The following is an 18,448-nucleotide window of genomic DNA, read 5'->3' on the forward strand; positions in this document are numbered from 1 at the left end:
TGATTTAAATCCAACTTAGGGTAGTCTTTTATATATAATTAGAAATTGCTTTGTTTGTATTTTTAAAAGTTCATTCATATGCATAGTTCTTCAATAAGTATCCAGAATACTAAGTTTGCCTAAAAATGTTGATTTGGCTTTTATTTTTTTCTCTTTTATTTTAGTGTTTTCAATCCTGTATTCAGTTCAGTTGTGGGAAGAATGATTTTGAATAATACGATCATGATGTCAAAACAGTGCAAATTATATGCTGCTGCCATCTGGAATAGTGAAAATAAAAGCTTTATTTACACTGTTCTTTGAAATAATAAACTTTATTGCAACAGTTTATCTTCAATATCTGCAGTGTATAAGGGGAATACTCCATGTGTCGTGAATGTGCCTTTTTTATTCCAGGAGCTAGAGAATGATTTTAAAAATTGCCAGTGGCAAAGCTATGAGAGAATCTTGAAATAGATTCTTTTTACTGAATATAATGGAAAATCACCTTCACTTCCCACAGAGAGACACCAGGAAGTTCTTTCAAAAACAATAATTTTCTCCAATCTGAATCTTTTTTTATCTGATATCAGGTTACATAGACTTAAATTGGGGATAAATAAGGACACCACAACTTGTTTTGAGTATTTTCAGTTTTATTTTATATCTCTAGCATATTGATATGGTTGTGGAAACATTCAGCTGCATTCTCACTTCTTAGTTACATCTGTGAGACAAAAGGCATCCTCCAGTGCAATAAGAGGAGAATTTAGCCCAAAGATTTCCAACACTTACCACTTTTTAAAGACAGCCATCTTACATGCGAGTCAGCCAGTGATTCAAAAGTGACTTTGCACTCAGAATTCAGATGCTGGTAGAATTCACTAAACGAAAACTTCCAGAACTTTATTTATCACATCCTCTCTACCACAAGTGTTGGGACATGTTTCAGTGTTTCTAACCAAAATGCTTTCCAGTACTGTTTCAATGAGGCCACAGAAAACAAATCAGTGATGCTAGAAAACTTGATCTGGAGCCAGATTTCAAAGTATTTAAGGTGTAGGTGGCTATCTGGTGGGGTTTTCAAAAGAACCTAGGCACAAACCTTACTGTAGGTAAAAGGAGCTTAGGCCCTTTTGAAAAATCCGATAGGTGTCTTTTGCATCTTCAGGTGCCTAAATAAAAAGTCTTGCCCTGCGTTTCCTGCATACACACATATACATGCATAACCCTTTTCTGAGAGAGGGTTTATAAGCATACTGCATCTAGTAATTAATTTTGATTAGGCTTGAAGAAGCACTTTTTCGTGTTGGTATATTTGCTATCTCAAAGTAATCCACATAATATGTGTATTTATTAATATTCAAATGGAATTGTTCTAATAAATACAACTGTATTGACATAGTACTTCCCAAACCTTACTGTATTAAATAAATAAAAACAGTGTGCATTCTATAATAAAACTCCTCATAAAAGCTTCAGATAATCAGAAATAGAAAAGGTCTGATACAGAAAAGATTGGTGAGGAAGAAATTATAAGTATGGGCTTAAGGTATAAATAAAAGAAAGACTTTGAAGAAAAAGTTTGCAAGTGATTTAAAAGTAGGGAAGAATGGGCATGTCTACACATCACCCTATGTTGCTGAAGCAGCGTACTACATCTCCATACAACATACTACAGTGATGTGGCAATCACATGAGTCTGCACATTACTGGCAGTTACTTTGCCTTAGTGGCACACTCCCCCTTTTTAGTGGACCACTATGGTGAAGTAGCAGCTAAAATGAACCTGTAAGAATATCGCTGTAGGGTGATACATAGATGCAGCCAATGATGCTTATAAGAGTTTCAAGCAGGAGTAGTTTCCATACAGTAAAGCCCAGTGTTCAGCAAGTTAAATTAATCTTTCCTGATTTGCAGAATGTGGACAATCTTTTTCTTTTTACGGAACTTCTGCACCATACATCAGTTGAGTTCTCTATTACACTGTGCAGCTATTAACCCCAAAGTACATCCTTAATACATGAACATGCACTTGACTGGATGGTAAATGGCAGATGATCTATTGTCCTTGAATGTGAGTTTATGAGCATCTTTGTTTTTGGTTATGGCTGTGAACAGACATTCATTTCTAGCAGTGGAAATGTCTTTCCACACAATGTGTGGAGTATTCTACAATCAAGAGACTTGCTTCTTTTGACAGGAGTGGGGTATGATTCCTAGGATCCCCTCAATAGTCCTTACATAATTTATGCTGGTACTTGTGATCATACCACTGCTCTTTTCTATAAAGCATCTGCTGCTTCTGAGAAGATGAGTTAATGGCATAGGTTGGATCCTTACATGCCAAGATTGTAATAATTTTCCACCCTTCTGCAAGATGCAGCTGCTGCTGGAAAGACTAGTAAATTTTGCCTGTTGTGTTAAAATAGCAGAATTTTGATAGGGAATCCTAGTGAAAAGAGATACAGGATACTTTAGTAAATAACCTATACCTTTATCATGATGTAGAAGGTACAACAGAGTTCAAACATTAGGAATATATCCTTGCACTGGTCACTACCCACAATGTTTATTGGAGGGAAAACAGGTGGGAAGAGGATTCATTAAAAACTTAAAGAAGTTCAAAGGAGAAGGAGATCAGATTTTCATCTCTGAGAAAAAATGTGACCTTTCATGTTGCTACAGTGTCAATGAAAACTTTATCTCGAGAGTAAATGTTGGTTGAGCAGATTAATATCATCTGGATTTGTACACACTGCTTCATGTATTTTGCATTTTTAAAAATATATACGTGCTTACTTGGGTCTCCTCACCCTTCTCTGCTTCCTGCAAAGCTTATTTCTAGATGTGTGTGTTTCATGCTGCGTCTTCTAGCTCCATAGCTTTGTACAACAACTTCCAGACTTTGTAAAATATGATTATCCCAGTGAATGGGATGAAAAAATACCATCACTTTTGCTTTAAGGTGGAGTGAAAAAAAGAATGATGCTGTATAAGGCTTAAGTAAAAGCAGAATTAAACGTTTAGAGCCTGAATCTCCAATTCTTATACTAGTTTTCTACCAATGTAATTTCACTGAAGTCATGTCAATTCCTTGTATGCCTGCAGCCTCCAAAATTGAGGTTGCCATTTGTACTGTGATAGTGAATGCACTGCTTCTGAGATGTGAATGTGTAGGCCACATGGTTTTCCATGTGCATTGCTAAGAATGGAAGCAGCTGAGACCCTGACATCTTACAACACAAGTAGCAGCAGATGTAGAAATCCTAGTAAGCTTGTTTAGAGATTAACGGCAACCAGACCAATTACACATATGAGGAATGGACCTTCAAAATAACTTGATCCTTTGCTGGTAAAGAGAATATGTAATATGAAACAATGCAAGACAGTTCCACATCATTCACATCACAGTCTTTGAAGTTGCCTTGTTCAGTTCCTACATTCAGCTAAAAAATCATTTGTAGAACTCTGTCAGCAGCTGGAAATTATACTAGCACAATGCCGAAAGGCATTTTGTTAACTCCTGTTATGAAATACAGGGTCAAATACCTGCTTATATTATTAAGATAGTTAACATATTCAAAGAATGTGCTTTATCTAGATCTGTTTTATCTGCCATCCCAAACAAAATATGTATTACTTAAGTGACTCATTGAGCACAAGGACATAATAATCTGCCCTTTAATGGCCCCTCAAAATGACAGTGCCAAATGGCTTTGTGAAGGTCAAGTCTGATTTAAATTGTTGATGAATTAGGAGCTAATTCAGTATGATTGAATATTAATATATGAAACAGTAGTATGTACTGCAGTTTAAAGCTTAATGAGCACATTAATGAACAGCCTGAAATGTTTTTCTTTTCACCTCATGTAGATTTTTAAACTATTGATAATTTGTAATGACATTTTTTTTTCTTTTTTTTCCTCAAAAGTTTGTGTGGCTAAGAGAGTTGTTCATTGATTTGATTCTCAGGTCTATAGCACAGCATGTTTGATGATCTGTCAAACTTGTTGTCATCAAATTGCAAAGACAGTTTTATACAAATCACTAATAAATTTAGAGGGGAAAAAAGCAATTAACAACTTATAAATGACACCCACTGAGATAAGCATTCCAATTAGAAATTTCATTATTTCCCCAGTCCGTTTTATGTTGAATATTGGGTTTTATTGCCAAATACCTGACAGCCAGATTGGAAACAAGCCACAACTGTCAAAGTATAACAGCTCTGGCTATTTGAATCTGTTACATTGTTATGTTTCTCATGAAAATTTAATGAAGAGAGTGTATTCAAAAAGGTTCTGTGCATAAGGGGGACGAATGGAATTTAATTACCCTTATTAAAAATAAGAAAGAAAAGCTCTTTACATGCTCCATCCTATTAGCATGCAAGATAGATTATCTTTGTTGTGCACTTGTGTATCTGAATAAGGGACTCTGGAGTGTTCTTTATGAGCCAAGAAGGAAAGAAAGGTCATACAAATGCATTAGGGTGCTTTCTGCATGGCACAAGTCAAACCTTGTCAATTATTCCCAAGGTAAAGAATTCACAACTTATAAATGGTTATTACATTTAGATTTCTTTCGTAAGAGCCTATAGCGAGTGGCCCAACACTGCAAGCCTTTGACACTTGCTGCTGATTGGTGGAGATATTTGCTCTGAAGAAAGATGCAAACTTGCCACAGAATTGTGACTACTGTATCAAAGCAGTATTTATATGCGTTCACGTTGCAAGTGATTAAGTCACCTTAGGGAGACAGCAGTCGCTAGGGAATGCAAAGATTTGTCAGGCTTTCAAGAATTGCCTGATGAAAGTTTTTCAAAAGGGTCTGAAAGCTATACTGAAAGAACTTGAAAAGATCACACCATTTCTGTGCAAAGAAAGTAATGTAGTTGACATTGGATAATTCCTAGTAAATTATTTTTATCCTTTAAAGAATTACATACCGATAACTGCCAAGCCAGACATTTAGTAATAAAGCCTGCATTACACAGTATCTATTGATCCCCCTTTGTTTTACTGTTCTTTTTGAGGCAAAGTAAGAACAGCTATATAGCTGTAAAAACATCTATGGAGTCTTTATGGCAGTAAAGAACAACTTGGTTTAATTCAAATAGGTAATTATTTCTAGGACAGCTCAATTTGTCAAATGTTGCCTGCCCCTTCCAGTGTTACTTCCTAGGCCATCAGGCATTTACTAACCTGTGTTTGTCTGCAGTTTCCAGTTGAGGTTTGTTTACAAAAGAACCCAGGGAAGTTGCACATTTCCTCTTCTAACTACCTTCAAAAATCCTTGTGTAAAAAAATTAATTCTTGCATACTGTGATCTTCTCAGTTGAAGATATTTTCCTCATTTGAAATTCACCTCCATACATAGGGCTAAGGCCAACATGGCCACTGAAGTCCCGCTTAAGTCCTAGATCAGGGCCATTCTACAGGTTACCTTTAAATCATCATAAAGGTACTTAAAAATCACCCATTAAAAGGGTATTAACCCATCACAAGTACCTTCTACACATTTTAAAGAATCAGACTTCCCCAGGCTTTCTGGTCTCGCTGAAACTGACATGGCAGCTCCACATTGAAAGAACAAGGTGATCAGGAATAGCCAACATGGATTCACCAAGAACAAGGCATGCCTGATCAACCTTATTTTCTTCTATGATAAAGTGACAGGTTCTATGGATGCAGGGAAGAAATGGAAGTAATATTTCTTGACTTTAGCAAGGCTTTTGACATGGTCTGTCATGACATTTTCAATAACAAGCTAAGGAAATACACACTAGATGAAAGTACTGTAAGATGGAAACATGCCTTGCTAGATCATTGTACTCAACAAGTACTCATCAATGATTTAATGCCTAGCTGGGAAAAAATATGAAGGGTTGCACAGGGGTCTGTCCTAGTATTGTTTAATGTCATTTGGATGGTGGGTTCAAGTGCATTTTTAGCAAATTTCTGGATGACACCAAGCTGGATGGAGTTGCAGAAACTCTGATGGGTAGAGCTAGAATCCAGAATGATCTAACTAGACTGGAGAAATGGTCCGCAATCAACCAGTTGATTAAAAAAGGACATGTGAAAAGTCCTGCAATTGAGATGGTATAATTGTATGCATAAATATGGACTGCTGAATAATTGGGTAGGGTGTGGTAGTGCAGAGAAGGGACTAAGGGTTACAATGGTGTAAGCTGAGTATGAGCCAACAGTTTGTTGTTGTTGCAAAAAAAAGCCAACAATGTTCTGGATTATATTAATAGTAGTGCCACTTGAAAATCAAGGAAGATGATTCTTCCAGTCTAATCATCAGCTGTGAGGCCTCACGTGGAGTACTGTGTCCACATTTGGGCCCAACACTTCAAGAAAGACGTGGACTGTTTGGAAGGAGTCCAGCACAGAGCAACAGAAATGATCAAAGGCTTGGAAGGCAAGACTTATGAGAAAAGGCTGCACAAGTTAGTGTTTTTCAGCCTGAAGAAGACAAGACTGGGCACATCTACATGAGACGTTTAATGTAGAGTTGACACATTAAATGTTTTGGCATCTACATATGCAGGGCAATTAGGCTGGAGTAAACTAATAAACTCCACATCAGCAGAGTACGTGTAAATACAGAGTATAAGATGTTTAATCACATGTCTATAAATACAAGTACTATCCTGCTTAGGAGTTTTTTTACTCTGCAGCAGTGCACATGTAGATTCTGGAGGGACTGGCTGGAGCACAAGGGTGCTTCAGTTTGGGGGCTGCCTGCTGCCTAGCTCCACACTGCAGCACCTTCATGCCCCAGTCAATCTCTCCACAGCATGTTGAGCTCAGGGGCAGCAGCCCCTGGCTGGCAGGTTGATGCCCCTGGGGCTGCTTCTCCTGCCAGTCAAGGTTCCTCCACCCTGGCTCAATGTTCTCTGTCCTGGCACCCATTCAAACAGCACACCTGGGAGCAGTAAACTCCATAGCAATAAACTCTAGAGTTTATTGCTTCACATTGGTAACACATATATACGTGCCCACTGAGGGAGGATTTAGTAATAGTCTTCAAATACCTGAAAGATGATTACAGAGAGGGTGGAGATGTGTTTTTCTCTGTGACCATAAAAGACAGGACTAGAAGAGATGGCCACAAGCTTCATCAGTGGAAATTTAATTTGGAGGTTAGGAGGAACCTTCTGACTAAGCATGGTCAGACAGGCATAGGAACAGGCTACCACTTGGAACATCATCCAATTTCTTTCTAGTTGTTTCAGTTATCAAGGTAATTTTGAACCATTATTCTGTTCTCAAAAGTGCCAGCTACTCTCTCCACCCTGATGTCATCCTCAGACAAGTGTATGCTCCACTGTCTACTCCATTCTCCTAGTAGTTAATGTGTACATGCCATTGAGGGACATAAAGGAAATATGCTGAGTTATTTGCTCAAGGTCAGTCACAAGGGGTGTGTCTACATGAGATTCTGTGTAGCTATAGCAATGAGCTACATTGCTGTAGTTCATTTCTACGGTAATGTAGTGTCAGTGGACACAAACCATGACACTGATGCTACTGCCCAGTAGCGTTGGAAACAACCCATGCGTCTCCAGCACTGTGCAGTCACGGAGTTACCGCACAGTCATTTAGTACTTGCCTAAGCAAGTAAAAACTGTGCAGCCCAGCGCATGTGTGGACATGCTCAGAATGTCTATGATGGAGCAGGTAGTTTAACCTCGTTGTCTCCTATCCCAGGATAATGCTCAAATTAGTAGATCATCCTTCTTTTAGGTGCTTATACTACCCTTGTTACATAAGAAAGCATTTTTTTTGTTTATTTCAACATTATAAAACGAAGACCTGCAAGATGAGCCATCAGTATGATCATGTACTGCCACTAATGTTTAAAAAGCACACCCAGTATATAATGGCCAGATTCTCAGCTATGCCTAATTAATGTATCATGTAATTGATGTAAAATGGTTTATAAACTGCCTTTTATAGTCCCTCATTTTTAGGGTGACAGCCACTGGCATAGTACATTGGGAGGTCCTGTGGACTGTGCTGGCTTCAGTGGTCCCATGGAGCCACTGTACCATTGCTTCTCCAACCTTTCATACCTTTGCTTACCTCAACTGACACATCTGTGCAAAGCAGTTCATGATGTGGTTCTGACTCCATCAGTTCTATCTATGAGATTTTTTAATATAAATAATGGAAATCATTGTATAAAATAAGACTGTGTGTTTCCTTTTCAGAGGATCAAATTCCTCGAGGTTTTCCTACCATTGACATGGGTCCACAATTGAAGGTGGTCGAACGTACTCGTACAGCCACAATGTTATGTGCAGCCAGCGGCAATCCTGATCCTGAAATAACTTGGTTCAAAGATTTCTTACCTGTGGACACAAGCAATAACAATGGACGCATCAAACAGTTACGATCAGGTAGGGTCTTGTTACTGTTTCCACTAACGCCCGGAGTTGTTCTCTCTCACCTTTTTATTTTTATTTTTTTTAATTTATAGGTAATAATTTCTCTTCCTCTTATCTTTTCTGTGTTACTGAGTGTGTTATCCATGTCTGTAATGTTGTCATAACCTTCTCCAGAGTCTGTCTCTCTGTGTTTTGCAGCTTCTGTTTACTCCGCATTGCTCACTGCTGTGACTGTATTTTTGATAATTTTTTCTTTACTGCTTTTCGGCAGTATTTGATGGATCCATTTTCTCCTCTTTCTTTCTTCTTTCATTTTATTTTTTTTTAACAAATGTATTTCAACATTGGACTTCATTCAGAACTTGCAAGGAGTGCCAATGGTTATATTCATCAAAATCAAATCTTTCATATTAGACACTAAAAATATTCAATAAAAATGTGTTTTGTGTTGTCTTTTCCACATTTGAACCCACCAAAGATTAGCCAGTTTGGACACATCTTCTTTCTGCTCACTAATACATAAAACACAGTACTTTTTCCAGGTGTAAATGTTCCTTTAAAGGAAGTGGGGGGGAAAAAGTCCTTGGGTAGCTTATGAAAGGAGGGCTTTTTTCTGGTTGAGTATTTTTCCAACACATTTAGCCACAGTAGTGTGCGGCCACGCTAAAGCTTTCTGAATCCTACATTGTCTGGATCTACAGAAGCCTGCATTTGGTGTAGACTCCAGCTTTTGCTGCTCTCTCTCTTTGCCCATTGCACTTTCCTAGTTGTCCTTTCACCCTTCTCTCCCTCTCCCAGTTTATTCTTTTGTTCTCTTTAGATTTAAAAAAAAATTAAAAAGGTAACTCTAAATTCATTAAGTTCTAAAGCTTATCCCTGAATAACATAAAGGGGATATAATAAGGCTTTTGCCTTGGCAATTGTAGTTATATTACTGTAGAATCTAAGTTGTTTAATCACCTGTCTTCCCAGAGTTCTCAGCTTTTGACCTGTCCTGTGATGTTAAATCGTCTTGTTAACTGACTCTTTGCTTGTTGTCAGCAGAACTGTGTAAATTAACCTTCTGTTAATGTAAATTAATTAATTTTTCACATGTGCCGTAGATTATTTAGTATATAAAGCTTTAACTGAAAACTGTGCCAAATTATAAGGAATATAATAATATTTTTATGCTGTCTTTCTTCTCTCCGTATTTAAATCTCCAGAATCTATTGGTAAGTGCTTAGTTCTGAAGCGCACTTCACCCCCACTAATTTCCATATCAGAATATTATTATTATATTATTATTATTATTATTCTTAAAATGCATGGCATGCATTTTACCGTCAGTGTAGTCACCAGAGCTCTGTAGTGGCGCACGCACACACACTTCCACGGAAACGTTATTGTAGCAATCATAGCAACACTTATCTAGAAGAAATAATACACAAGTATCACATAGATGTAGTGCAGTAATGCCATAATCCAACCTAAACTACTGTGTTTGTTTCCAGATAGCCTTCAGTGTATCCTCTCTCTCTTTATATATATATAATGTGTATATATATATATATACACACACACACACACACACACACACATATATATATATAGAAAAATTATATATAAACACTTAAATAAAATATCCAATATTTTCCTAAACTATGTAATAAATACATTCTTGTGAAGTTTTTCATTAAGAATTTGAGGCATATGGGATATATTTCTAACCCTATATAATCAAGCACCTAAGAACTCAGATGCTATTCTGAGAATGGCAATGCTGCCATTTGTGGCTTTGCCCTTTGTGGTACAGTGCAACTTGCTTTTATAACCTAATAATACTATCTAATATATTCCTGTTTTAACAGTATAGTAATTCAAGTTTCTTTTAAGACCTTATTTAATTCTGTAAATCTAATTTGATTCTTCTTCCAAAGCCCTAGCCTCCTTCTTCTCGTACTAATGCTTCTTCTTTCTAATCTTATTTGCATTCATATTATCCACCCAGGTGGTACACCAATAAGAGGTAAGAGTGCTGAACTAAAGTTCACAGAATGATCTTACTCATTCTTTCTGTCCTTTCATCCCTCTCATCTTTGTCCTGTTTTTTTGTTTTTTTTTTTAAAAACACACACAGAAATGTCCATCAACTTTTTTTTTTCCTTTGTCCTGTTTGGTTATGATCAGTGATTCTCATGTTGTGGCCTTTCTTTCCACCCTTTACCCACCTTCTCCTTCCCTTTTTGTTTGTTCATTTTTAAAAAAAGATAATTTGTGATATGCTTCAAAGAAAGCATATCCAGGTCTTTTGGCCATAGCCCAGTCACAGCGTACCATTTGTCCCTCTTTTTTCTTTTTTTCTTCTACTTTTTTTCTTTTTTTGGTTTTTTTTCTTCTTCTTCTACTTCTTCTTCTTCTTCTTCTTCTTCTACTTCTTTTTTTCCTTTTTTTTTGTCCAACTGGAGCAAAAAAAAAAAGATCATTTTTTTCTTCCTTAGCTGTTCTTGTCCTGGACCAAAGCCAAGATGGTCTGGAGAACAGTTGCAGACATGCAGAAGACAACATGGAATATCTTCTTTTTGTCTTTCTTTCACAAAGGGGTTTTGTTGTTCTTCAATTCTTTTTTCTTTTAACTTCATAAAATTGAAAATTATTCCCCCCCCCAACAAAATTACAGCAGTTCTTTTTTTCCCTTATTGGTTTTTGTTTTATTTTTTTTCTTGGATTGACCTCCTCTCTGGATTTTTGGATCTTCTAATCTTTAGGCTTTGGAAATGAAAGGTTGATGACTCATTATTCTTGGTGGTATATGGTATTGCTCGTTTTTGATACTTTGACAGAAATGTTCACTGCTTTTGTAATTCTTGTTTTGTATTTTTCTTGGGTTTTGTGACACCACACTGCTAATCCCACTTGTGGATTTTGATGGGTGTCTTAGGGGGGGGCCCTCCAGTGGTCCTCAGCAGTGGTTGGTTGGTTCTTCCTTGTTGGCATAGACCATGCTTTTGAATTTTTTGTCTTCTAATTCAACTGCTCTTTGTTTTTCAGCAAACATACTAAAAGATTGTAAGTTGTGGCAAACTGTCTTTGTTTTCTTACCAATCTGCATGTCTTAAAGGGAGTTTTGTTTCTTTAAGAGAATATTTTGATGATTATAAATGACTAATGCAGTTTCTTTTTTTTCACTCCAAGCAGCCTTTTTGTTCTTGCTGCACATTTTTGGCTTTCTTCAGCAGAAGACTTTCTTGAAACCTGTCCTGCTTTTTTGAGAGAACCACCTTTTGTGCTACTTTTGCGACAAAAACAAAACAAAACAATTAAAAACAACAACAACAAAAATACAGTGACCCAACAACTTAATCTCTTTTGTTTTATTTAAAAGCCATACTTCCTTGAAGCAGTCTCACCCATCTTCATTTTAATGGTCTAGGAAAAAAAAGTATTGTTTAGAGAGGATTTTTGTTGCCAAATGCATATTGTTTTCCTCTGCTAGCACTGATGATGTGAAAAAAATAATCTCTGTTTTTTTCATCGCATCATTTCTGTCTGTGCACCTTAGCAAGAAAATGAACCGACGTTGAGTGGACCTTCGCATACAGGCTTTTCATATTGTTAAGCGGTATATTATTACACATTTTTTTTTAAAAAAACCTTCTCTGACCGTTTCTTTGGCAATGTATTTTATATTCATACAGGTGCCCTCCAAATCGAACTGAGTGAAGAATCTGACCAAGGCAAATATGAGTGTGTTGCAACCAACAGTGCGGGTACACGCTATTCCGCCCCTGCCAATCTATATGTCAGAGGTAGGAACGACATAACCCTGGCATCCAGTCTTCATTCAGGCTCAGGGGGTGTTAACATATTCTCAGGATCTATGCAGTTACCACATTAATAAACAAAATGTCATGGTAAAAGTAACAGTAATGAAAAAATGTTTTGAAAGCTTAGAGGAAAGGGATTTTAGAAGCACTCTTGAATCCAAGTCTATCCTGAGTTAAGGTTTGTAAGTATATTTACATTTTATATATTAACTTCTATTTTTCCTGCATTGATTTAGATCTGTGCTTCGCATTTTCTCTTTCTTTTTCTTTTGTATCTCTTCTGTTTTCTTGTAAAACTCCTGAGATGATTGCTTGGTGTGCTACTAATCAGCTCTGAGTGTAACTCCAAGGTACTAAGGTGTATGTCTAAATGACCTCTACTGCTGAATTACAAAGGAAAAACTTCTAACTTTAAAATAATATATGCAAAGCACAAATGTATTGCATTTTTTCTATTTCTTCGTTATATATATGTATATATATTAATGAAAGCCTTATTGGAGAAGTGTAATTCCTGCCATTGCTATAATGAACTGGCTGTACTTTAAAAAGAAATAACTGTCTATATGACAGCTTTAAATTATGCAGATATATTTTCAGTTGCATGTAAAGTAATATAAATGATATTTTTAATATATGAAAGTTTTTTTATTTCAGTAAAAAGAAGTGTTTTCTCCTTTTGGCAATATTCCCAACAGCTGGTTCATGTAGCTTTGTGTTACAATATAAACGCTATATAATTCATTATCTATATACATACACACACACATATATATATGTATATATGTGTATGTGTGTGTATATATATATATATATATGTGTGTGTATATATATATATGTATATATACACATGTGTGTGTGTGTATGCCTACAAACTAATTGGAGGGGAGGGGGAAATAGGTATGAAAGCTCAAACAGCTTTATGCTTCTTAATATAGCGTGGGTGATCCTACCAGAAAATATCTAGCTTGATTTTGAAATTTTTGTTAGAAGTAAATTTTTCAATCAGCCTTTTATGTTTTGTTTTGATTTAGTTATTTGTCTGAAAAAAGGGTTCATGATTATGACATCCTTAGAGAGAGATTTGAACCTTTTCTTTTTTCCAAAATACTGACTTTTTTGTACTGCATGAGGCATGTGTACCTTTTCTATCCAAAGGAAAATTTCAAAATGATGCTAGCTATTGTTTCTAACACCGTTATAGCTGCAAGAAATTGCTAACTTTTCAAGCTGAGGTAGGAAGGTTTAATTAGATCAACTAAAGATGTTCAAGTAGCAGTTGAAAGCCTTGATATGGCCTTTTTACTCTCTCTGTGTTTCCCTTGTTTTTCTCCTTTCCTCATTTCATTGTGTTCTGCATCAAACCCCCTACATCCCTCAGAGCTGCGAGAAGGTTGGTGTGTTTTTTACTTTTTACCCACCTTACAAATCTATTAATTAAACCAATAACAAAGAATACAAATGAAATGAATGTAGCTGCATTGTGGCCTTTTTTTTTAAGTTAATGTTATGTTTAAGCAGAGAATTGCCCTGGTCATGGCTTTTGATGTGTGCTGGTATATCTAACTGTTGTGCATGATGATAGAGAATGAACCTGGATGCATGGCAACCTGTAACTTTTAACACTAAGGTCTGGTAAACTTGGTCAGTGTTCCTGCTTTTTTCTTCCCCTCTAATTTCTTATTTCTATTGATGCCTGCTGTTCAAGGAATGATTTCTTGCAATTGCTTCTCTAAGCAGTCCAAGCATGAAGACTAAACTCTCCTTCGTTTACAAGGATTCTGTTTGATACTACAAATTCCTCATTGTTTGCCGCTTGCTTTATGTGGCCTCTCTGACTTGGCTGCTGAAGGCATGTTTTGCTCTTTGCTTGTTCCCTCTATGCCTGTCATTCACTCATGAGGCCATCACAGTCGGTTCTTTTTGAATCAATAGGAGATCACTGAAATATAACTAAATCCTGCAGAAAGGTTCCAAACTAATACACTATTTATTTTGTTACTCACTCATAGTCTTTTTTATTTTTGCTGAGTTAAAACTAATGTCTTAATGATTAGCTTCTGATCCATCAACCTAAATAAATACAGTACAGAGTACTTTGTCCAATGAAAGGCCTAAATACAAACCTACCTCTCTCAGTCGCCTTTCCTTTTGCTACCTCCCACACACACGCGTACACACACTGAGAATATTTGAAGCAGGAACACTGATCTATTATTGCCTGGTAATTTTCTCGGTGTTGTGTTTGCTTAAATATTAATGCCTTGTCCTGCTATGTGTTTTAGATCCGCTGCCCCTCATATTGAATATAAAAAATCTCTAATATAATTAATCCTCTTAGCTTATTTTGCTTTCCCTTAATTGTGAATGTAGTGTAACCCTGAATGTTAAATGTTCTGCTGTTTCCCCAGTGGCCCTCCCTATAACAGTTGCTTATAACAATCTGAGTTTAATCTCGTCTATCCTCCTTTAAATCCCATTTTTTGTCAGCCTCCCCTACCCCCATTTTTTTTTGTTTTCTTCTCTCACCCAGTCTGTTTTCTTTTTTCAACTTTAGTGATTTCATTTAGTTCTGTAATATTTTGACTCGCCAACATCTTCCTGAGCATGATTTTCTCTGGATTCTATTTTTGCTTGCCTGCATGACCAAATCCAGTACTCATACTGGCTTTGCCTTGTTTCTTTTCATATATATATATATATATTTCTATGTTTGTTTCAGTGTTAGTGTGAGGTCTTGAGGCTGCATCCACTTTGAGTCTGAAAGCAAATCAAATTGCACTTTCAGTGTACTGTAGGTGATGTGTTCCAGGGCTGTGATGTGACAATGTGGTCCAGCACATTTATTCACATCAACTGGAAGTACGCAGCATTGAAGTTGGTTTTGGTACTCAACTCAAGCATGCTGTTGACCCTCCAGTTTTCTTCTGTGCATATATATATGCATATGCATAAGAATACATGCATATATATATGTGTATGTGTATCTTTTGCATGATGTTTGTGTATTGTTAGTATGTAGTTAGTTAATTGTGGGGCCTAAGTAGATCGGAATCAACTTTTGTATGAATGTGTCTAATAATATCATGAAGTAAATATAGAATAATTTACTTTGTGTACAGACAATATTCTTGTGAAGTCTTGTATTTTTTTTTTGGCAAATCGGAATAACGTGTTTAAAATGTTAAATTGTGTCTGTACAGTGCGTGTAGTCTGTATGCAAGAACCAGTTTCCCTTTTTGTATATGTTATTACCTTTTTTTGTGTTTTGTTCCAGTTCGACGGGTCCCACCAAGGTTCTCTATCCCACCTACCAATCATGAAATCATGCCAGGAGGGAGTGTTAACATCACTTGTGTTGCTGTGGGGTCACCAATGCCATATGTGAAATGGATGTTGGGGGCTGAAGATTTGACCCCTGAAGATGATATGCCAATTGGAAGAAATGTTCTTGAACTTAATGATGTCAGGCAATCTGCAAATTACACTTGTGTTGCTATGTCCACCCTTGGCGTTATAGAAGCAATAGCACAGATAACTGTTAAAGGTATGTCATAAATACAATCTACATGAATATTTTTTTCTGTTAGTTGTTAAATACTGATCACTAAAGGTTAGCTCTAACTTTATGCCATCTTCTGACCCCTACTGGCAGAAACAGGCAGGCAGAGAAGAGCTTAGAAGCCTAAGGGTGACACTACACATTACACTTAGACCATACTAAATCTGTGGAATGTAAAGCTGTGTTAAAGTTAGAACGTGCTGTGAGCAGTTGCGTAGAATCATAGAAACATAGAACCAGAAGGGACCTGTAAGATCATCAAGTCCAGTCCCCTGCCATGGGCAGGAAGTTTTTGGGCTCAGATGATCTTGACAAGGTGCTTGTCCAACCTCATCTTGAACACCTCCAAAGTGGGTGACTGCATCACTTCTGCTGGGAGTGTGTTCCAGATTCTGGTGACCCTTACAGAGAAGAAGTTTTTCCTTATGTCCAACCTGAATTTACCGTCTATTAGTTTATGCCCATTGGTCCTTGTCCTCCCTTGAAGTGCCCTCCTGAATAGTTACTGTTTTAGTTCTTGATGCTCCCACCTGAGGTACTGGTAGGCAGCTATCAAGTCACATCTTAGCCTTCTCTTACCCGGATTCAACAAGCCCAGTTCCCAGAGTCTCTCCTCATAGGGCCTACCCTCCATGACCTTAACCATACGGGTGGCCCTTCTTTATACTCTCTCAAGCTTATCTACATCCTTGAAGTGCAGTGCCCAGAAATGGGTACAGTACTCCAGCTGAGGCCTCACTAATGCTGAATAGTGAGGGAGGAGTACCTCCTTGGATCTATTGGCCACACATCGGCTGATGCACACCAGAGTTTTATTTGCCCTTTCAGCAACCTTTTTACCCTGTTGGCTCATATTAATCTTCCAGTTGATCTTGACCCCCAGGTCCTGTTCAGATGCTGTGCTAGCCTGTGGACCACCACTCATTGTATAGTTGTGGTGAGGGTTCTTCCTGCCCAGGTGAAGGACCTTGCACTTCTCCGTGTTAAACCTCATCTGATTTTCTTCCATAAATCCAGTCTGTCAAGGTTGTCCTGGATCTTTGCCCTATCTTCTGGTGTGCCTGCATTTCCCCACAGCTTGGTATCATCTGTAAACTTAATAATCGAGCTTTCCACCCCTGCATCCAAGTTGTTAATGAATATGTTGAATAGCACAGGTCCAAGCACCGAACCCTGGGAGACACTACTGGAGACAGCCCTTCAGGATGAGGCAATCCCATTGACCACCATTCTCTGGGAGCGGCCTCTAAGCCAGTTGTCCACCCACCTCACTGTAGACTGGTCCAGCTCAGTACCCTCCAGTTCGTTAGAGAGAATCCCATGGAAAACAAAACCAAGGCTTTACTGTAGATGACATCAACCTTGTGTCCCTTGTCCAGGTGATTAGTTATGTCAAGGTTCATCAGGCATGATCTACCCTCAACAAAGCCCTGCTGGTTGCTTTTTAGCACCCCATCCATTACCAGCTTGTAGCTGATGGTCTCCTTTTCAAAGATTTTACCCAGGACCGAGATCAGACTGGGTCTGTAGTTTGCAGGATCATCCCTTTTCCCTTTCTTAAAGATGAGCACTACATTGGTCCTTTTTGAGTTGTCTGGGACCACTCCTGAGTTCCACAACTCTTCAAACAGCTTGATCAGTGGTGATGCTATAAGTTTGGCCAGTTCTTTCAGGACTCTTGGGTGCAGGTTGTCTAGCACAGCAGACTTGAAAATGTCCAATCATTGTAGAAGATTCCTCACCTGTTTTGGGCTGATTTCATGTAGGCCATTGCTTTCCCCCTGTTTCCTGAGCCTCTGGTCAGGTGAGCAGCCCCCATTGGATTTCAGGAATACCAGTGCAAAGTATGTATTTAGGAGTTCTGCCTTTTCATGGGCATCCACTGCGGGCTGCCCCTGAGTATTCAATAGGGGTCCCACAGTGGAGCCCAATTTTATTTTTGCTCCTTATGTATCTGTAGAAGAACTTTTTGTTGTCTTTTATACCAGTTGCCAGTTTGATCTCCATGCCTGCCTTAGCTTTTCTGTGTCTCGTATCTGCAGGCCCTGGCAATACAGGTGTATTTCTCCTTGGTTGCTGAGCCGTTCTTCCATTGGATATAAACTTTTTTCTTTTTTAATAGCTCCCTAATATCCCTGTTGAGCCAAGCAGGTCTGCTGGCTCCTTTCCCACTTCTTGCCCACACGGGGATGGCCTGTTTTTGAGCCGTGAAAATTGCCTCCTTAAAGAAGCACCGTTGTTCCTGCACTCGCAAATTGTCCCATTGCTGATTGCAGAGGGCCTCTCCAACAAGCCTCTTGAGTTTGCCAAAATCTGCCTTCTTGATATTTAGGACTTTTGTTCTAGTGACTAACTTCCCAGTCTTATGGTGGATGGTGAACCTTATCAGGTTATGGTCACTGTCACCCAGAGTACCACCAATCCTCAGGTTACCTATGATGTCCTCCCGTTTGATTAGCACTAAATTCAGAGTGGCCTTGCGCCTAGTAGGCCCTTCCACAACCTGTGTCAGAAACAAATAGTCTGTTGTTGCCAGGAAGTTAGCTGACCTGTTGCAGGCTGCCGAATGGTCTTCCCAACAGATGTCTGGGTAGTTAAAGTCACCCATGACAATCATGTCTTTAGTGCTAGCTGCCTCTGTCAGTTCTCCTGAGAATGCTCAATCGCTGTCCTCCTTTTGGAAGGGAGGCCTGTAGT

At 38.0% G+C, this 18,448-nt stretch overlaps 1 protein-coding gene across 25 annotated transcripts in view; it reads left to right on the forward strand.

Annotated features, from left to right (window-relative positions):
• The window catches only part of PTPRD (protein tyrosine phosphatase, receptor type D), a 956,762-nt gene that overhangs the window by 717,223 nt on the left and 221,091 nt on the right, over positions 1–18,448 (forward strand). For 13 of the 25 annotated variants that reach the window (XM_025197516.1, XM_025197518.1, XM_025197527.1 and 10 more), the window contains 4 exons: positions 8,207–8,395; positions 12,061–12,171; positions 13,571–13,582; positions 15,467–15,736. In XM_025197516.1, the coding sequence (XP_025053301.1) occupies positions 8,207–8,395; positions 12,061–12,171; positions 13,571–13,582; positions 15,467–15,736 (582 nt within the window). The remainder of the gene's footprint in view (positions 1–8,206; positions 8,396–12,060; positions 12,172–13,570; positions 13,583–15,466; positions 15,737–18,448) is intronic. The other 12 variants (XM_025197519.1, XM_025197521.1, XM_025197528.1 and 9 more) reach the window with 2 other exon arrangements.

This window comes from Alligator sinensis, unplaced genomic scaffold (assembly GCF_000455745.1).
Source record: "Alligator sinensis unplaced genomic scaffold, ASM45574v1 scaffold392_1, whole genome shotgun sequence".
NCBI classification, from domain to species: Eukaryota; Metazoa; Chordata; order Crocodylia; family Alligatoridae; genus Alligator; species Alligator sinensis.